This window comes from Berghia stephanieae, chromosome 14 (genome assembly GCF_034508935.2).
Source record: "Berghia stephanieae isolate SIO BIC M18660-M18661 chromosome 14, UCSD_Bste_1.3, whole genome shotgun sequence".
NCBI classification, from domain to species: domain Eukaryota; kingdom Metazoa; phylum Mollusca; class Gastropoda; order Nudibranchia; family Aeolidiidae; genus Berghia; species Berghia stephanieae.
This window is the reverse complement of record NC_088373.1, coordinates 2,459,395-2,481,869: the sequence shown is the minus strand read 5'-3', so window position 1 is coordinate 2,481,869 and position 22,475 is coordinate 2,459,395. Positions and strand designations below refer to the sequence as shown.

General features: G+C 38.0%; 1 protein-coding gene across 1 annotated transcript in view; it reads left to right on the top strand.

The window, feature by feature from the left end:
- LOC144959956 (uncharacterized) overlaps positions 1-18,319 on the top strand; it is a 72,971-nt gene extending 54,652 nt beyond the window's left edge. The window contains exons 7-10 of the mRNA XM_078892833.1: positions 7,414-7,534; positions 8,935-9,082; positions 11,087-11,208; positions 12,572-18,319. Of these exons, the coding sequence (XP_078748959.1) occupies positions 7,414-7,534; positions 8,935-9,082; positions 11,087-11,208; positions 12,572-16,343 (4,163 nt within the window). The 3' untranslated portion in view covers positions 16,344-18,319. The remainder of the gene's footprint in view (positions 1-7,413; positions 7,535-8,934; positions 9,083-11,086; positions 11,209-12,571) is intronic.
- The last annotated feature ends 4,156 nt before the right edge of the window (positions 18,320-22,475 follow it).

Sequence of the window (22,475 nt, the reverse complement as noted above, 5' to 3'; positions counted from 1 at the left end):
GCGCTCTCTGGTGTCTCCACATGTCCTGTTGCGGGAGTGCGGTCATGAGGTAACCTCAAAATATTGCGGGCTGGCGTTTTGGTAACTGCAGGTTTGGTCTTACTCCAATCTACCATCCATGACTTGTAGCAGCCAGCATCTGAAGCGATGTCGTTGGCAACCACGGGCAACAGCTCGGTGTTGGTTGCAACCACAGGCAATAGCTCGGTATAGCTGGCAGTCTGCAAGTCATTATCATCCTCATCATCATCCCCACCAACTGCTTCGTCCATTTCACCATCCTCAACGTCAAACTGATTCTGAAATAAATCTTCTTCAGATGAAGATTCCTCTTCAGAGCTGTTCTCCGGCTCAACAGACAGGAGTTGTTCCCATATATTTCTGTCCGCCATTTCACTGTTAAAACGAGAAACGTAATTTACTTTAGTTATTGAGTCCATTGAATGATAAAGAACTATGATACAGAGTCTATCCCGGTTTCGTAACGTTAAATGGACTGATAGCATTTGGTATCACAAGCATGACAATGGCTTGTACCGTATGAAGGGACCCCACCACCCATTACTGTTGATAGAAGCCAACATGGAGAAATTGTGTGGAAATAACTAGGAATAATCTGACTCACACTGAAACCCAGGATTATTGGATCTGTTCACTATCAGCAAAAATCATAGAGGCTAGCTAATCTATTATCATCTTTATTTCTTTTTACAACACACTCTGTGTCCGTGTCTCCTGAAAAGAACCAACGTGTAAAACCTGCAATGTCCTTACCAACTTCAGCTATGCACATGAACTGGCTGCTAAGTAGTAGGACTAGTTTGGGTTATGTCATAACCATATTGTACTAGTTTATACAGCTAATGATGAATTTATACTAATTACTCACCTCAATAGGCAAAATACAAAACTGGCAATTGTAGTTTTAGAAATATATCGATATTTTGTAAAAGCAGAAGAAATAATATTTGTAAACTGTCGCGGGCAAAACGAGTAGAAAAGGTCATGAGTACACATGACATAGACTACACACGGCTAGGTCAGGTCATGACTCGGCGCATTCTTTTAGGACACAACAAGATTATTTTGTGGAATCATGCCAAAATCGACGTTCAAAAATAACCCATTACAACCAATTGATACCAAAGTCAGAAAGTGCACTATAAATTAGTATTGCGTTGATCACTCTGTTGTATTGTAAATACAGAAACATCTGTGTAAATAGTAATCTATTAAGACATTCTCCTTGCCACTATTCCAATAGACTTATACAAAATATCTATAAATTTTGCTTTTGGCAAAAAGAATGCCAAATTGGCAACCATAGTTGATACGTAAGTAAGTGACACGTTGGGCACGCGGGTGGCGAACGTATTCCTCTCTTCGCTTGTCGGCGGGTCTGAAAGACCACGCGAGTGGCGAATGGGGCATGAGCAGCGACATCTATAGAAGTCCTAGGGCATGATGAATAAAACTCTCTTTGTGCGTTACCGGGTCTAACAGACCCCGCGAGTGGCCGCGCTAAAGAATTTTATAGGGTTGTGAAAAAAATTCATATAAAGTACAATTTCCATGAAAATTAAAAAAACAACTCAATCCACATAACAAAAAATGGTTGAAGGAAGCATATCTAGAGTTTCAAGTTTTTATTTACTCATTCAAAGACACAATGACAGAATATGTACTTGGGGTGGGTCTAATGGACCCACGAGTGGCGGTAAAGGTTAATGAAATATCGCAAACCATTTCTGAAATGACTTTGAAAGAGGATGGGACATTGAAAGCAGGCTTGAAGCTTTCAATTGGATTTATATTGAAAAAGTTAATTAATTTCTTAAAAGGGGAATATATAATGCAAAACAAAATGGAAGAATCCGCAGAGATAGATTTGTTCAAAGCTGTCCTGGATTATAATTGGGATAGTATTTTTTTTACAGCCAGAGTTCAATGTGAAGCAAAGAGAACAAATTTGAGAAAACCCAAAGAGATGCCATTAGAGAATGATATAAAGAAGCTACGGCAATTTATTACTGAAGAGATGGTCCGTATTTGTGAGGATGATTATCAATTATTTGATTCACATATGTTTGTTAGGCTTCGCAATGTCATCGTAGCTAGGCTTACAATGTTTAATGCGAGGAGAGGCGGAGAACCCGCAAGGATGTTGTTAAAAGACTGGAATGATGCAGATTCAGGTGTATGGGTTGATCCCCAGCTTGTACAACATGTCACTGATCCTCTGGAAAAAGCGTTACTTGAGAAGTATAAGCTGGCCTATCAGTCTGGAAAGGGAAGCAAGATGTTGGTCCCTGTGTTGATACCCAATGACACAATTCAGCCTTTAAGGAAACTTGCACAGGAGCGTAAAGCTGTTGATATTTCAGACAACCCATTTCTTTTTCCAAATACAGGAATATCCAAAGATCATGTAAGTGGTTACATTGCCATCAAATATGTCACTTCCTTAGTAAAGGATTTAGAGAAACCCCAGTTGTTAATAGCTGATAAATTCAGGCACCGAGCTTCGACATTATTTGCCTTACTTGATGTCCCACAACACGAGAGAGATGTCTTCTATCGACATATGGGACACAGTGAATCAATCAATCAAAACATTTATCAGTGTCCACTTGCAATACGAGAAATAACAGAAGTTGGTCATTTTTTGGGTCAAATTGATAACTCAGCATCGGTCACTGGGGAAGGAAATTGTAACATTGAAACAAATGACTTTGTAGTGAATAGAGACTCAAATGCAAATTTTGGAACATCCATAGTAACAGCTGCAAATCAAGAAGAAATATTTGATGGTGAAGCAGGAGTGCCAAATCAGCTTACGTGTTCTTCAAAACAAACTGAACCCAAGAGGAATTCAAGCAAAAATCGGAGATACATGTCATGGTCAGATGAGGATACAGATAGAGTCAAGTCATATTTTAAAAACTTTGTCGAAGATGTTTCAGCACATGGTTCAAGGGGATCATTACCTAGAAAGTCTGAAATTATTCTGTTCTTAAAACACCACAGGGTATTTTCACAAAAAGGAATCCCTGAAGGTACACTAATTAGTTTGGTGAAGACAAAGATTTTTAATGAAAGAAATAAATATAGAAGGGAAAGAGCGTTTCAATCGGTGTAATGACAATCATGAATTTGATTTGTATTACATTCATTGTATTGTATAGTGTTATTGACATATTTTGGGGGTTTACAAAAACGTTTTATCTTTATATAGTACAATCTGTTCATCATTGCAATATCCTTTTTTATATTATATGAACATTCATTTGCTCAGCTTGAGAGACAAATGCTTTGTAGAACCATAGCTGTCAACCGTTCTGTTAAAAACGGATTTGTTCCGTATTTGACTTCCTGAGTCAGTAAGTGCTTATTTTTAGTTCAAAATCCGTATTTTGTAATTTTTGACTAATTTGTGGTAAAAAAGCCATGTGAGCCTAATGAATTATTATTATTGATCCATTATTATTACTATTACTACTACTACTATTGTTGTTATTATTATTATCATTATTATTGGTGTCCAGTGAGAGCATAATCTCCATTTGTGTAACTCTTTAATTTGAATTATGCCTCTATCATAAATGATTTTCAACAATTAAAAAAGTTCCATTCGTTTATATGACGCCTGTATTTTACTCAAACCTTTCATAATGTATTGGAGATTTGCATAGGATATGGATGTTAGCCTCGATATACTTTGAATATTCTAAGACAGTATTGATACTTTCACTATTTGTTACAAATATTATTTTAATTAAGAATAAAATTAAATCCACCTTTTTGATTGGAAGGTATTCAATAAGAAAATCAATTGCTTATATTGATTAAAGATGACAATGATTATTTCCCTTTATTAATTTATGAAATATATAAATTTAATCCCTTTAAAAACATCTTCATCTGATTTTAATTTTTTTTTTTCAAGCAAGCTTTTGTAACGGTTTAGGTTCAAGAAAAATAAGTATACTCCATTTTTAGGTGTGTTTATCTTGTCAAAGTAAAGAAGTAGGAATTCTCTAATATTTAGAGGTGCATTTTACTATAACTACTTATTATAGTATACTACTTACAGACCATTATGTTGCATGAAAGAAAACATATATGCAATCGTCTACTTTTTATCTGAACTCACCTAATTTTTACCCCAAAACGCCCTCTCAAGTGATGTACCAGGTTGGTAGTTATGCATTTCTAACCATCTTAAGTTATTTCATTTATTTTACAATTGTGCTTCTTGTGTATTGGTCCTTATCAAAGTTGAGGCAGTTGAATTCTTTCTTTATATTGTCCGTTCTGAATTTTGATCTCATTGTGGAAAGCTCCCATAGCGGGCAGGGAGGTACACACTGTGTCTTCTATCCCCTTATATCTGTTTTCCAACATGCTTTCAGTCTTTGTCTTGGAATGAGATTACTTGTTTTTTTCCTGGCCCTCGCCGGAGTCCTAGCTGGGAGGGAAGCAGTCAAATGCATATTTATTGTTTTGGGAGATGATATTTTTTTCCTTGTAAATCATCTCTCTGTTATGTATTATTACTATATTTGTTATTTTTTAATGTATAATGTAAGCATTTGAGTGTGTTCCTCTTTGTTGGATTTTGTTCTTGTGTCCGGATAAGACTTATAGGTGATCTCAAACTAAGTACATTGGTGATACGCTCTTGGAATCTACATCTGATCCCTATTTGTTCCCAGTTCCCCTATGTCTTACTTTCTCTTGGATGCTTCAACTGTAATTCTAGAACTTTTTACTATCCAATTTTCTTCCTTTTTACTGGCGCTGATATAACCTAAATGTGTTGCAAGCGCCGTAAAACCCTTAAAAACAAAACAACAATCATTGTGGAAAGTGTCATTTTAACGATTCAAATGTGCTGGTACTAAACCCGATAATTGAGCAACATTTGGACTAGCCTCTGTCATCTCAAACTTGTTAGTGTTAGTAATAGTAATTAAAAAGGCTGACTTTTATATGTTGCGATTCGATGAAGGGGGGGGGGGGGGGGGGGGCTTCGGCACACATCGTCCCTCATCCCGGGCCAAATGAGCGTTCCTTATTTTATTTTTGAAAAGTTGGCAGCTATGTAGAACTATCTGAAAGAATCAGATATGGCAGAATAAAAAGTCTTTCTACTAACCCTAACTTAATTGGCCAATGTAGCTTTATGTTCAGCATTTTCTAGATACCTAATGTAAAATTTCACTATTCTTTTTATGATAATTTTAAGAGTTGCAATCTTTAGAGGCGACTGTCAAGAAATGACACCTCTGTGCATTTAATTTCATTCTTTCTTTATCCCCTCATCCTTAATCAGAATAATAATAATTAATAATGAAAAAAAATGCAGCAACGACAGCTTAGAACGGCATAAAGTGCTTAAGAATTATTTTTTTTTGCATTAAACTTTATTCAAACGATTTTCAACACTTTTGCTTCACAGTTTATGCTTTTTAACAAATGCAATTAAGCAACTTACCAGCAACAACATATTGGTTTGTTATCATTTGAGGGTTTTATCAGTAAAACTGTTTCTATCCTTTTATGTTGCACTGTACACATAGCAAACTTCATGCTTTTATTTGGTGACCAAAGACTTATGTGATACAGTGGATGAATGTTTGTGATGGCTTTTGGAACTGAAATAAACCTGCAATATGATTTGTAGACTTCTATCGTTATGTATCATTTTTCGGTCAAATGTAAATGTAATTTTACACGAGCTTGATGTATCATAAAACCCACAATGAGCTCAACGTGCAGCTGGTAGTACATTTATATGGACACGAACAGAACAACGTTGTTACAATTCAGTAACGTACTCCAATTAACACAAGTGAGACTGTAAATGAGACTTTTACAATGACTCTGCATCGCCACAAATATAGATTCGAACCCTGGCAACTCGGGCGTCAGACGAACTGTCTACCACGAAACCAAAGCAAGCATTGTGCAAGTTAAAGTGAATGAGATGTTGATTGAAGCCGTTCATTGTGTCCATCAGATCTGCTGTCCTATCCATCCAACTCCATTCACTGGGTGGGGTTCCCGACTTCCCATAATGGGCAGGGACGTACTCATTGCGTCTTCTATCCCCCTATGTCTGTTTTCCAACTTGTTTTCTGTCTTTGTCTCGGGATGGGATTACTTGGTTTTGTCCAGGACCTGGCTGGGAGGGAAACAGTCAAATGTATAGTTCGAGTTTTGGGAGATTATATTTTTCCCTTGTAAATCATCTGTCTGTTATGCTCTTTATTGTTTTGTTTACATATTATTTATGCTTTGTAAACATTTGAGTGTATCCCTCTTTGTTGGGACCTGTGCTTGTGTCTGAATGAGACGTTTAGGTGATCTCAAACTAAGTACTTTGATAGTGGGCTCTTGGAATCTACTGTTTCCTATTTGAAACAAATCCCCTTTGCCTTACTTTTTCTTGGGTGCTCTAATTGTAGTTCCAGAACTTTTTACTATCCCATTTTCTTCCTTTTTACTGGCGCTGATATGACCTTAATGTGTTGCAAGCGCCGTAAAACCCTTAAAAACAAAACAAACCAAGTCCATTCAGTGGTATACAACAACAACAAATAAACTCCTCTGCCTGGTCCCTTCTATCTCTGATCTTAACCTGGGTCGTCAGGTTTCTAAAGGGGTCGGGGACTGCAAAAACAATGGCGCACGGAGCAACTGGGAATATTTTTTGCCGTGTTTGAGTCCCAGGTTATTTCCCTGAGCGCCCCTTCTGAGGGATGGACCTTCCCAGGAGTTAGTAAATGCGTTGCTCGGCCACTTCACTCTACGCACACTGGGACTGGGATAAGCTTCGACACTATGGCCATGAAGCTCTTAATCTTAAGGACTTACTTTATTTTAGACAATTTGGTGGTAGCTCACTTGAAAATGCACTCTTAGGTATACACATATATAAACATATACTGGGCTCCCTAAAAGGGTTTTTTAATGTGGTCTCCCTAAAAACATGTTTTTACCAAATGTCTCCTTAAAGCTACAGAAACACTTAGTAAAACATTAGGGGGACCGAGTAATTTTCTATATACCATTGTGATCATCAAGCATCAGAATTGTGTTCATAAATCATTGTAGGGAATCAAACTATACTCATTTGAACAAAGATTGAACAGTTTAATCAATTTGAACAAGACATATGCTTGGTCCTCCAATTGGTGCATTTCACAGTGGTCACCTTAATAGTGGATTGATACTTATATATATATATATATATATATATATATATATATATATATATATATATATATATATATATATATATATATATATATATATATATATATATATAATTTTTTTTTTTTTAATATGTTTTATGATGTCAAACCTGAGAATGACCTACCTTTGTTCCACTCTTTCTCTCCCCCACAGTAAACCACTACAAATGCCCCATGTGTGACATGACCTGTAACACCCCATCAGGCCTGAGAGAACACATCCTATACAGGCACTCCGACCAACGAGAGTTCACCTGTGACCTCTGTGACTATACGTATGTAAACAATTTTTTTTTGTTTTTGTGAGACCATTCATCTCAAAGTGAATTCCAAACTAGACTCTTAGATGCTGCGGACTGTAACATCTTCCAAAACAAAACAAAAAGTAAAAAGAACAAAATAAACTGAGGTACCGAGTTCGAATAACTGCTGCGTTGTGTAGCATTAGCATTGAGCAAGTCACCTCGCCTTAGCTTAGTTTGCGGCGCTGCACTGCGGCTGGAAGGACTCGTTTCCTAATTAAAAAAAAAAAAAACACAAAAAAAGAAACAAAACAAAATAAGCTTGAGCATTTATACAGCGTAATATCCACTAACCATGATTAAAGCGTTTTACAAGGGAGAATAAAAAATAACGTTAGCCAACAGCAACACAAACTAGTATGGTGAGGCACAACGAGATGCTGATTCCAAAAGCACATTATCAGTGCACTCAGTTTGAGTCATCTCGAAGTCTCATCCAATTAAAACTGTACGTGCTCAAAGCGTTTTACAAGGATTCCTTAGTGAACAGCAACACTTGACATGTAGGACGAGACATAACACCTGTGAGGTGATATTCCAATTTGTTGGGTTTTTTTTGGGTTTTTTTTACAGCTAGAACATTGTTAATGGCCAGATACTCATTTTACACTTTGAGTACGTTGAGAAAATTAAATGTGAGTGAATATCATTTTTCCAAGGACGTCAACTATGCCTTGCTCAGAGCGGTACCTGAGTGATGTATTAGTGTTTTTATTGTTGTTGTTGTTCATAGCTGAAGACAGGTTTGTGCCCGGCAAATATATAATTTCTTTCTTTTACAAACTGAGCTAGGGGGAAACCCCTGAAGAAGATGGATGAAGGACATTTTATTTCCTTTTCTTTCCCGACCATCCATATTGGGCAGGGAGGTACTTACTGTGTCTTCTATCCCCCCTGTATCTGGTTTCCAACTTGCTTTCTGTCTTTGTCTTGGAATGAGATCACTTGGTTTTGACCTGGCTCTGGCGGGATACCCTGGCTGAGAGGGAAACAGTCAAATGTATAGTTAGTTTTGGGAGATTATATGTTTTCCCTTGTATATGCACTGTATTATGTTTTGTTTAAGTGTTATATATGATTTTTAAACATTTGAGTGTTTTTCTCTCAGTGGGGGCCTCGTGCTTGTATCTGGATGAGACTTTTAGGTGATCTCACACTAAATACTTTGATAGTGTGCTCTTGGAATCTACATCTGTTTCCTACTTGAGCCAATTCCCCTTTGTCTTCCCTTTTCTTGGGTGCTTTCATTGTAATTCTAGAACTTTTTACTATCCCATTTTCTTCCTTTCTACTGGCGCTTATATGACCATAATGTATTGCAAGCGCCGTAAAACCCTTAATAAAACAAAAACAATTTCCGTTTCTCACTTCAGAGCCAAGTCCCAGAAGGATATTTACAGACATCAGGAGGAACAGCACGAGAAGGGTAGGACTGGGGAGTTCTGCTGTGGATTTTCTCTATGCTTGAAGAGGTTTGAGACGAGGAGGGACCTGTTTCTTCACAGAGAGAAAGTTCACGAGGTTGGCTCATCATCATCCTCATCATCATTGTCGTTGTCATTGTCGTCATCATCATCATCATCATCATCATCATCATCATCGCCGTTGTCATCTTCATATTTGTCATCATTATCGTCATCATCATCAATGTCATCCTCATGATCATCGTCGTTGTTGTCGTCGTTATCATCATCATCATCATCATCTTCTTCTTCTTCTTCTTCTTCTTCTTCTTCTTCTTCTTCTTCTTCTTCTTCTTCTTCTTCTTCTTCTTCTTCTTCTTCTTCTTCTTTCTTCTTCTTCTTCTTCTTCTTCTTCTCTTCTTCTTCTTCTTCTTCTTCTTCTTCTTTTCTTCTTCTTCTTCTTCTTCTTCTTCTTCTTCTTCTTCTTCTTCTTCTTCTTTCTTCTTCTTCTTCTTTCTTCTTCTTCTTTCTTCTTCTTCTTCTTCTTCTTCTTCTTCTTCCTTTCTTCTTCTTCTTCTTCTTCTTCTTCTTCTTCTTCTTCTTCTCTTTCTTCTTCTTCTTCTTCTTCTTCTTCTTCTTCTTCTTCTTCTTCTTTTCTTCTTCTTCTTCTTCTTCTTCTTCTTCTTCTTCTTCTTCTTCTTCTTCTTCTCTTCTTCTTCTTCTTCTTCTTCTTCTCTTCTTCTTCTTCTTCTTCTTCTTCTTCTTCTTCTTCTTCTTCTTCTTCTATCTTCTTCTTCTTCTTCTTTTCTTCTTCTTCTTCTCTTCTTCTTCTTCTTCTTCTTCTTTCTTTCTTCTTCTTCTTCTTCTTCTTCTTCTTCTTCTTCTTCTTTTTGTCCTGGCCCTGGCCGGATACCCTATCTGGGAGAGAAACAGTCAAATGTATAGTTAGTTTTGGGAGATGATATTTTTTTCCTTGTAAATCATCTCTCTGTTATACACTGTATAATGTTTTGTTTACACATTATGATTTGTAAACGTTTGAGTGTATTCCTCTCAGTGGAGACCTGTGCTTGTGTCTGAATGAGACTTTTAGGTGATCTCTTTGATAGTGTGCTCTTGGAATCTATATCTGTTTCCTGTTTGATACAATTCCCCTTTGTCTTACCTTTTCTAGGGTGCTTTAACTCTCTCCTTACCAATCATTTACAGTATTTTCCCAATAGTGGCTGGCTTACCCAGCAGAAAAATTGCTTTTTTAAACTCAAACAATCTCTCTACAAAGCAACTATATGTTCTTATTAATCAAACAAAGATCATTCTTCAAAGTTTGTGAAGTACAAAATAAATTTAAATAAGAAAAATGTATATTGAGTCGTAACAAATGTGACGATTTTGTTACAGGTGGTAAAGATAGGGTTAATTGTAATTTTAGAACTTTTAACTAACCTATTATCTTCATTTTTACTGGCGCTGATATGACCTTATTCTGTTGCAAGCACAGTAAAACCCTTAAAAACAAAACAATTTTTTCATCGTATAATCTATTTTACTCCCATAGTGGGCAGGGAGGTATTTGCTGTGTCTTCTATCCCCCTCTATCTGTTTTCCAACTTTCTTTCTGTCTTTGTCTTGGAATGAGATTACTTGGTTTTGTCCTGACCCTGGCCAGCGTTCTTGGCTGTGAGGGAAACAGTCAAATGTATAGTTCTTGTTTTGGGAGATGATATTTTTTTCCTTGTAAATCATCTCTCTGTTATGTATTATTATATTTGTTGTTTTGAATTTATAATGTAAACATTTGAGTGTATCCCTCTTAGTGGGGACCTATGCTTGTGTCTGGTTGAGAATTTTAGTGATCTCAAACTAAGTACTTTGATAGTGTGATCTTGGAATCGACACCAATTCCCTATTTGTACCAATTTCCCTTTAACTTACCTTGTCTTGGGTGCTTTGATTGTAATTCTTGAACTTTTTACTATCTCATATTCTCCCTTTTTACTGGCGCTGATATGACCTTAATGTGTTGCAAGCACTGTAAAACCCTTAAAAACAAACAAAACAAAACAACACAATCTATTTTAAATTTTTTAATTTTCATATTTTTGTTTATTTTGTCTTTCAGGATCCCCCAAGACTGTTCCAGTGCCACATCTGTGAGAAAGATTTCACTCGAGGCACCAAGCTGACCCATCACCTTACTCAGGTCCACAACTTTAACTGGCCTTCGGGCCACAAGAGGTTCAGGTCTGTTCTACTGTTGTTTTTAAAAACACAGTATATGCAATGTTAACCAAATAGCACATACTGTGTTCTTTAATAAAACGGCAGTGTTTTGGTTGTTTGTTTGTTGTTTATTTTTCCTTCTAATAATGAATTAATGAATGACGATAATAGAATAAATACCATCAACCAGGGTTACTCAGGCCATCCGGGGTAACTTAGGCCATCCGGGGTTACTCAGGCCATCCGGGGTTACTTAGGCCATTCGGGGTTACTTGGGCCATTCGGGGTTACTTGGGCCATCCGGGGTTACTTAGGCCGTCTGGTGTTACTTAGGCCATCTGGGGTTACTTAGGCCATCGGGGGTTACTTAGGCCATCCGGGGTTACTTAGGCAGTCCGGGGTTACTTAGGCCATCTGGGGCCATCCGGGGTTACTTAGGCCACTTAGTAGAATAAAAAAAGGTTGCTTTTTAAAAAGTTAAATGCATGAGTGCTTATTAGATCTATTGGGTTCTAAGTATTCAAAAGATAAAAGCTACATGTAATTTCTCTTTGAAAATAAACAATCTTGTTATCAGTAAGTGGCCTAAGTTACCCCGGGTGGCCTAAGTAAATTTTTCCCTTTGTCTTACCTTTTCACATTCTCCCATCGTAGTCAATTGACAGTACCCATATTATTCATCGGTGCCAGACTTCCGGGTCCAGCCTGGAATTCTGGGTTGACAAAAAATTTCACAGCATCACATTCCAGGTTCTATTATAGCATCTTAAATCTTAAATGTTAAAAAAAAAATTTTTAAAGGTAGGAATTTTCATATTTTTAAAAATTTCAGGGTTATAAAAATTTTGGATCAATTACGATTACCCTGCAGTGTCCATCGGAGCACTATTTTCGAGATTGCTCCCTGCTTCAACTTACAATTATTTTAAAAATTGAGCTTTTATATAGCGCAATATCCACTAAACCTGCTCAACATGCTTTACAAGGGGTCCCTGGCCAACAGCAACACGTAACACGCATGACGGGACATAATGCCTGTTGGGTGATATTCCAAATTTTTTTTTATTTCGGAGAGAGACATCACTGTTAACGGCCAGGTACTCATTTTACACCCGAGTACGGTGAGAGAATGTGAGTAAAGAGCTTTTTCCAAGGACTCAGCTTTGCGCTGAGCGAGACACGAACACAGGACCTTCCAATTCAAAAGTGAGTGTCATACCACAAGACCACATAGCCACACATACTGCTTTATTATTATTAGAATTATTTGTTCATAAAAATGTAATGGTTATTGGCCAGAAGCCTAAAATCATCTTTCGAACTTTGAACCTTACCCTAACTTTTTTTTCTTTTTTTTTTTTTTTCAAAATTTAATCTTTGCCAGGTACAAGCTACAAGATGACGGTTTCCGCCGGCTACAAACGGTTCGCTACGAGAGCATTGAGGTCACTGAACAGATTCTAGGAAGAAAACTGATAGGAGATGGTCTGAAGGTTTCATCATCACCCCTTAAGGCAAATCATGGCATCCATGGAGACAACACAACCCCTGCAGGAATGTCTTCTCGGAGCGATCCTGAATTGTACAGTTATAATACGAGTAGAGAGTTGAATTCAGATATGACAGCTTCGGACAAGAAACACGAACAGACTTTACCCACTGATTCGGCAAGTCTTACTGGAGGAATTGCTTCTTCGTCTACGAGGGATGGTCAAATTAATGTAGATGATGGAAGAGGGAGAGACATTAGGGTAGAATCAGGGTGTCATATTCTTCAACATGAAAATGAAGGAAAGAAGAAAAAGAAGAGGAAGAAGAAGAAAGGAGAAGAAGAAGAAGACGGATGGAGAGATGATTGTTTTTTACAAATGACAGGAGAGAGGGTTGATGGAAATAGTAAAACCAAGGGGGGTAATCTAGTCGATGGAGTTGAATTGGGCGATGAAGAGGAGGATACGATTGGTTCAAAGACTAAAGGTATGAGAGGAATGAAGAAACAAGTCAGTTTTAAAGAATCCTCAATCGAGAATGGTGGAAGATACGATAATAATGATTCCGCCAAAGTCAGCAAACATTCAAAGAAGAATGGAGGGAGGAAAAGGAAGAGAGAAATTTTCGGGGAGGAAGGAAGAGAAGAAGAAAATGGTGATGGAGAAGTTCAAGCAGGTGGTAGTAAAAAGCGGAGATATAATTCGGGAACAAATAAACGGGAGAAAGGAAAGTTTAGTAAAATATTTGAGAAGTTTGAAGAGGGAGAAGGACAAATGGAGGAATTTATAATTGTCAATGAAAGAATTTATCCTGGAGACGAAATTAAAAGTTTGCAGCCTTGCTCGTCTTCCCAGTCAGTTCCAAGCGGTTCCACCGTTTCCTCGCACAGGTTGTGGAGTTCAGGCATTTCTTGGCAAAGTGATGACTCTTCAAACTCTTCGACGTTGTACACATTGTCAAATATTCAAGATGAAACGTCGCTCTCTCAGGCTGCTCATGATTTAGATGCTGTCCTGTTGGGTGGAGACGAAGACGACAAGAAGAATCTCACCTTGCTGTTACCATCAAATAATAATGATAATGATAATGGTGATAAAGTTCATATTAGTTATAATAATGATAATAATAGAAATAATAATAATGGTATCAACAATGATGTAAATCATAATGATAATATTTGGACTGTGAATGTTATGAAAAATATTATGGGTGGTGATTATGACAATGACAATAAAGAAATATTTGCCTCTATGCCAAACTTTAACATGGAAGAAGATGGCATTGAAGAACCATCGTCACCAACACGGTATATGCTTAATTATTCTGCACAAAATGAGCCAGTCGAAAGTTTGATAAAATCTGAAAATGATGCAGAACAAGAAGTGGAGGAAGAAGAAGAAGTGGAGGAAGAAGAAGAAGAAGTGGAGGAAGAAGAAGAAGTGGAGGAAGAAGAAGAAGCATTTACAGAATTAGAAGAAGAAGAAGATGATGAGGAAGAGGCATTGACTGAGATAGAAGATGACGGTGACGGTGACGTTACACAAAATGAAAACGCTGAGGACGGAGTTGGAGATAATGAAAATGACGACGACGATACCTTGGTTAAAGATGAGGTAAAGGAATTGCCAGAAAATTATGAAGAAGATGAAATAGACCAAACAGAGTTAGTCACAGATATAGAGGTGGAGGAAGATGAGGAGGAGATGGAAGAAATAGGAAGGAATCGCCAGTCACCTACAAGATATACTCTGGCGACACCCAGGGATGAATCGTCTCGGTCTCCGTCCCCAACGCTTTATGCCCTTCCATCCCCGATAGATAGAAGAAGCCCACAATCCCCATCCCGTTATGAACTCAACTCTCCCTTCGGGGGAACAGAGAATGCTCAGTCTCCCACTAGATATGTTTTGAATTCAGAGGAACCGTACGAATTCGAAAACGTTCAGTCCCCAACCTTGTATCGTCTGAAGTCTCCGAGATTCCACATCCCACCTCGGATGACCTCGTCCCCGAGTCGGTATACACTCCAAACAGTTCGAGATCAATTTGACGAGAATGCCCAATCCCCAACCCAGTACGGCCTTCTCAATTCATCCATGGAGTCCAATTCGAGATACGAATTAAAGACGTCATCTCATCTGTCGTCACGAGGGACTCCAAAACAAAACAACGACAGTTTCAAAACGATCTTCGGCAACGACGATCCATCTCAATCTCCTACTTTATATACACTCAAATCGCCGTTCCATAATTTTTCACATTCATCACATTTTAACATGTCCAAGGTTGATGAATCTCCGGGTTCCACGACTTTAAATGAAGACAACGAAGAGCACAACAACAAACCCAATAGAAACAATTTAAGTCGGCTGTCCTCAATTTACAACAGCAGCAAAGGCTCGTCCTTATCCCCACAACATCAACACCATCACGGCCACCATAACTTTAAGTCCCCGAGTTCAGTTCCATCTCAACGCTTGACCACCCACACCTTCCAGTCTCCTGGTCCGAGCCGTGTCAAATCTCCGCTTAATTTCAGATCAGCGTTTCAACAGTTGATTCGTGCTGTGGATGGCATAGAAGGGCCGAGGACCTCGTCTCCTCTTGGTGTGGATGACTCCAAATACCTGACAAGTCTAACTTCTCCTCCGCCACCTTTAACTCCAAGCTCGAATAATACGAGACTATCAAATATTGAAGAGGAGAAGGCGGGCCAATGTGAGGATTTTGAATTTGCAAGGAATGATGGGAAAACAGTATTAACGACAGGTGGTGAAAATATTTCTGATCAACAGCTGTCATTGTTTAAATGCGTGACCAGTGGTCAGAATACCCAAGCTATGGAAACAATTGTAGGTGGAGCTACTCATTCTGGTATTGTTACTGACAATGTTATTGAATATAAGAATGTGGCTGTAAGTAGTGAATGCGGAGGTGGAGAAGGCAATGATGGTGTAACTGACCAAATCATCGAAACTGACGATGGTCATGTCTTTCTGAAAATCGGTGGCTACATGATCCCAGTTGAAGAACAAATCAATTTAGAAGGTAATCCGGACACACGTGTTATCCAGTATGATAACCCCGTTAAGACTGAGGCTATTGTGGGTGTTAAGCAAGAAGTGGAGGAAAATTATGAATTCCAAACGGGGACAGTATCTGGTCTTCCGAGTGACGGTTCTGTACTTATTAAGGAAGAGGGGCTGTTGAAAAGTGAAGATGTGTTTCGTGTGGCTGGCATGCCTATTAAAAAAGAAGAGGAAAATTCACAAATTGTGGAGGAAGATGGTTATAATCGTGCTAGTCAAGACGCTAGTGCCAATGCAATGTTTTTGAATATTCGAAATCAGCACATTAGTATAGAAAATTCCAACTCTTCTGACGAGATTAAAAACGTAAACGTTGGTGTTTCCACTACCCCTGTCAAAGCGGAATTCTCTGGGAATAATTTTGCTGGGTCGTTTTTAGCCGATGGTCAAGTCGTAAAGAAAGAAGTGATAGAGATTGAAGTCATCGGAAACAATGATAATGCCGGTGTAGTCATCAAACAGGAAGTTAAAGACGAAGGGATGAGTGCTGGATCATGTGAAATGTACAACTTGGAGATGTTGGGAGAAGTGGCTTTGAAGACGCATAGTCGGAATTCCATGGATCAGAGTCTATGAAGTTTGTTTGGTTTCTTCTTGTGTGGTCATGATAAAAATTCTTATAATGAGACCGACATTATTATTGCAAATAAAGTTTTAAAAAAGTAGTCCTTCATGAGTCAGAGCCAGTCGGCCCATGGAGCTGGAGTTGATCCCGGTTTCTATAGCGTGAAACGGACAATAGCGATTGCTTGCTATCCTTTGGATAGGATGTTGGTCTATCGCAAAGTACTTTCCGCCAAATCTAACAGACTCAGCTACCCATTCACTGCTGGGTGGACAGAGGGGTCAGAAAAAAATCTCGACTGAACCTGGGATCGATCTCGGTCCCTTTACGTGTGAAGCGAGTGCTCTACCAACTGAGCTATCGGGACCTCCATTATTGCAACTAAGGGACCAGTCATCTCAAATTTGTATTATGTTGGGATGAAAAAAGAAACCAACCAAAAACATGAGCTTTTATATAGCGCAATATCCACTAAACTTGCTCAAAACACTTTACAAAGGGTCCCTGACCAACAGCAACACGTAACATGTAAAACGAGACACGACGCCTGTTAGTCGATCTTACAATTTCTTCCGACAGAGACAACGCTGTTAATGGTCAGGTACTCATTTTACACCTGAGTACGGTGAGAGAATGTGAGTAAAGAGCCTTTTCCAAGGACTCAACTAAACTATGCACCGAGCGAGGCTCGAACCCAGGACCTTCCAATCCGAAAGCGAGTGTCATACCACGAGACACTTAGCCGCATTTTGAGAATGGACCTGTTACTTAAAATTGAATTCTAAAGCGTGATGCAAAACATTTAGATTGATATAAATTCTTTCATTGATGAGAGAATGAGTTTTATTTCGTAAAGTGCAGTTATGTGGTCTAGTCAGAGTCTACTTATAGTCGTTGGGACTAGTGTTATGACTCTCATCTTCAGATTGGAAGGTCCTAGGTTTGAGTCCCTCTACTCTAAGCAGCGCATAGTTGAGTCACAGTGCATGCAAGAAAAAGGAATGTTTCGAATAAAGAACAGATTTTGATTCCCAGAGCACACTATCAGTGCACTCAGTTTGAGTCACCTAAAAGTCTCATCCAAATAAAACTCAACATGCTCAAAGTGCTTTACAAAGGGTCCCTAGCCAACAGCAACACTTAACACGAAGGACAAGAGATGAGACATGACTCCTGTGAGGCGATGTTAGAATTTTTTTATGATAGGACAGAGACAACACTGTTAACGGTCGGGTGCTCAGTTTTTCACCAGAGTACAGTGGGAGAATGTGAAAAAATAGACGTTTCTAGGGACTCAACTTTGCTCTCCGCTCAGAGCGGAATTCGAATCCTGCACCATCTGATCCAAATTAGGGTGACATACCACTAGACCACATAGCCGCACAATACAGACCCTTAAAAAACAAAAGTCACAAACAAACTTAATTTTCCGGCATAATACCAGAATGACACAGTTGGTCACATTTTAATGCTTGTAAAAAAAAATAATATTGAGCTTTTATATAGCATAATATCCACTATACGTGCTCAAAGCGCTTTACAGTGGTCCCTGGGCTAACAGCAATACTTAACATGCAGGACGTGACATGACGCCTGTTCGGCGATAGTACATTTTTTCGGACAGAGACAATGCTGTTAACGGCCAAGTACTCAGTTTACACCTGAGTATGGTGAGAGAATGTGAGTAAAGAGCCTTTTCCAAGGACTTAACTACGCGCCTAGCGAGGCTTGAGCCCAGGACCCTCCAATCCAAAAAGCGAGTGTCGTATTACAAGACCACATAGCCGCGTGCAATTCATCAACTCGTAAATTTTTTAATCCTTTGGCACGTCTGCTACCTGTTGCTTTGCAACCATTTTTATTCAATCGATGTATTTATTTATTATTATTTTTGTTTTACGAAAAGGAAAGTTTTTTATATGTATATAATTTTTTTTAAAAATGCAACAATTGTTGATATTAAAAAATGTTTATAGTATTTTTTTAAGACGTGTTCTTTGGTCATTATGTTTTATTGGATAATTTACTTGGTTGTTTCTGGGTGGGGTTCCTGACTTCCCATAGTGGGCAGGGAGGTACATACTGTGTTCTATCCCCTTATGTCTGTTTTCCAACATGCTTTCTGTCTTTGTATTGGAATGAGATTACTTGGCTTTTTCCTGGTCCTGGCCGGATAACCTGGCTGGGAGGGATGCAGTCAAAGGTATAGTTAGATTTGGGAGATGATATTTTTTTCCTTGTAAACCTGTCTCTGTTATGCACTGTATTGTGTTTTGTATATATGATTTTTAAACATTTGAGAGTATCCCTCTTAGTTGGGACCTGTGCTTGTGTCTGGATGAGACTTTTAGGTGATCTCAAACTAAGTACTTTGATGGTGTGCTCTTGGAATCTACATCTGTTTCCCATTTGAACCAATTCCCCTTTGTCTTACCTTTTCGTGGGTGCTTTAACTTTAATTGTAATTTTATAACTTTTTACTATCCCATTTCCTTCCTTTTTACTGGCGCTGATATGACCTAAATGTGTTGCAAGCGCCGTAAAACCCTTAAAAACAAAAACATACTTGGTTGTTTGACTGGGTGGGGGTCTGTTGACCTCCCAAGGTCACGATTGCTATGTCTTCTATACCCCTTTATGTTTTTTTTTCCCTCTCTTTTCTTCGTTAATCTGATTTGGCATTGCTCGTTTTTCTTCCCCTGGTTTTGGCAGGGATCCTTTTCTGAGAGGGAAGCAGTTGAATGTATGGTTTCTTTCATTATTTTTTTAGAGATGATACTTTTGTTCTTGTAAATCATCTCTCTGTTGTGTATTTATTTTCTTTTTTAGTTTGTATTTATACTTTGTCAACATTTGAGTGAATCCTTCATAGCTGGCCGACCTCCCGTAGTGGGCATGGAGGTACTCGTTGTGTCTTCTATCCCCCTGTATCTGTTTTCCAATTGCTTTCTGTCTTGTCTTGGAATGAGATTACTTGGATTTGTCCTGACCCTGACTGGAGTCCTTGGTTGGGAGGGAAACAGTTGAATGTATAGTTATAGTTATAGTTTTGGGAGATTTTTTTTTTCAATGTTAATCATCTCTCTGTTAAGTACTGTTTTTTTGTTTTTTTTTAACATATGATTTGTAAACATTTGAGTGTATTCCTCTTAGAGAGATCATGTGCTTGTGTCTGGGTGAGACTTTTAGGTGATCTCAAACTAAGTACACTGTAAGTCTGCTCTTGGAATCTACATCTGTATTCTATTTCAACCATTTCCCCTTTGTCTTACTTTTTTCTCAAGTACTTTTAATTGTACCGCTCTAGAATGTTTCAACTATCCAATTTTCTTCCTTTTTACAGGCGCTGATATGACCTAAATGTGATGCAAGCGCCGTAAAACCCTTAAAAACAAACAATAAACAAAGTACATTCACATTCCTTAAACAGACCTGCCTTGTTTTACGAAAAATCTGTAAAATTACGAAATTTTGGCTCCAATTTCAGACCGTCATGAGGTACATACTGTCATTTATCCCCTATGTCTGTTTTCCAACTTGCTTTCTGTCTTTGTCTTGGATTGAGATTACTTGGTTTTGTCCTGGCCTGATACCCTGGCTGGGAGGGAAACAGTCAAATGTATAGTTTGTTGTGGGAGATGATATTTTTTTCCTTGTAAATCATCTCTCTGTTTTTTTGTGCACTGTATTATGTTTTGTTTATATATTATATATGATTTGTGAACATTTGAGTGTATTCCTCTCAGTAGGGACCTGTGCTTGTGTATGGATGAGACTTTTAGGTTATCTCAAACTAAGTACACTGATAGTTTGCTCTTGGAATCTACATCTGTTCCCTATTGGTACCAATTTCCCTTTGTCTGCCTTATTCTTGGAAGCTTTTATTGCAATTCTAGAATGTTTTTACTGTCCCATTTTCTTCCTTTTTAATGGCGCTGATGATATAACCTAAATGTGTTGCAAGCGCCGTAAAACACAAACAACAAAAAAGTCAGGAGCATCTCTATGGCATTAAAACTTATTGAACATCAAAGTTGATGCCAGACTACATAAATAATATGAAGGATTTTAAAGTGTTATTTAATCTCTGTGAGGGTAAATTGTTGATTTGTAGCGACTACAATTTTTATCTCTAAAAAATGACGAATTTTTACATTTTCAAGTAGGCAGGTCTGCCTCAACCACTCTCCACCCCCCTCACACCCCTTACACCTCCCCCCGCACCCCCCCCCCCCCCCAATAAAAATAATAAGAATAAGCTGGGTGGGGTTCCGACCTCCCATAGTGGGCAGGGAGGTACTTACTGTGTCTTCTATCCCCCTGTACCTGCTTTTCAATTGTTTCCTGTCATTGTCTTGGAATGAGATTACTTGGTTTTGTCCCTGGCCGGAGTCCTTGGCTGGGAGGGATATAGCCGAATGTATAGTTATAAATTTGGGAGATGATATTTTTTTCCTTGTAAATCATCTCTCTGTTATGCATTGTATTATGTTTAGTTTACATATTATATTATAGGATTGACAAACATTTGAGTGTATTCCTCTTAGTTGGGACCTGTGCTTGTATCTGGATGAGATTTTTAGGTGATCTCAAACTAAGTACTTTGATGGTGTGCTCTTGGAATCTACACCTGTTCCCTATTTGAACCAATTCCCCTTTGTCTTACCTTTTCTTTTGTGCTTTAATTGTAATTCTAGAACTTTTTACTATCCCATTTTCTTCCTTTTTACTGGCGCTGATATGACCTTAATGTGTTGCAAGCGCCGTAAAACCCTTAAAAACAAAAACTCAGCTCAGGATAGAGAAGGATGGAAATTGTTTGTCTGTGGCCTATACCCTGACCCAGGGTGAAAAAGGCAATGATGATGATGACAAATCTTGAAGATTGGATAGTAAAAACATTCTTGATTTACAATTAAAAATACACGAGAAAATGTAAGCCAAAGTAGAAATGTAGTAGGTTCTTGATACATAGATAGATACATAAATAAAACAATTTATAGAGCGCCATTCTCCACTTAATGTGTTCAATGGTGCTGTACCAAGACATAGACGTCTAGGTGACATGTAAATTTTACGATTTTAAGAAAAACTAATGTCTGGGTGGGGTTCCTGACCTCCCATAGTGGGCAGGGAGGTACGAGTACTTGCCATGTCTTCTATCCCCCTGTCTGTTTTCTAATTGCTTTCTGTCTTTGTCTTGGAATGAGATTACTTGGTTTTGTCCTGGCCCTGGCTGGGAAGGAAACGGTCAAAAGTATAGTTAGTTTTGGGAGATTATATTTTTTCCTTGTAAATCACCTCTGTGTTATGCACTGTATTATGTTTTTTTATTATTATATATGTAAAATATTTGAGTGTATTCCTCTTAGTGGGAACCTGTGCTTGTGACTGGATGAGACTTTTAGGTGATCTCAAACTAAGTAGGTACATTGATAGTGTACTCTTGGAATCTGCTCTGATCCCTATTTGAACCATTCACCTGTATCTTCCTTTTTCCTCCAGTCCTTTTAACTGTACATCTAAAACTTTTTACTTTCCAATTTTCATCCTGATATGACCTATATGTGTTGCAAGCGCCGTAAAACCCTTAAAAACAAAACAGCAATAATAAATGTTACAGTGAATGACATAATCAGTCAGATGGTGAAAAAGGTTTGAACTGAGATATTGCCAAGTTTAGTTAGAAGGTCAATTTTTATAAAAAATGAGTTATTGTTATAAATGATTAAATCAACCCATTTTGTACATCTTCGGGAAATATCATAGCTTAATTTCACTTCTAAATATTTTTACAGTTAGTCAAGTTGAAAAAGTATGACATTTGAGTTTGAGAAAACTTGCTGGATATCTTTTCCATACATCTGACCATAACTTCATGAAAAATCACCCGATTTACTTCAAATAAAGATTGACATGCTCTGGTGAGTATATTCTTTCAGAAAATACCCGCACAAAAAAAAAAAAAAATGCAAATCCAAAATGTTCACCTTCCGACTGATTATGTCATGCACTGACAGAAATGTTTGAAATGTAGATGGTCTATTAAGTTTTATATAGATAGAACGAAGATGACGTCACTCTGGTCTTTGTTATTGTTTTTTTGCCATCCACGTTTATGAGTACGTCTCACTAAAATATAA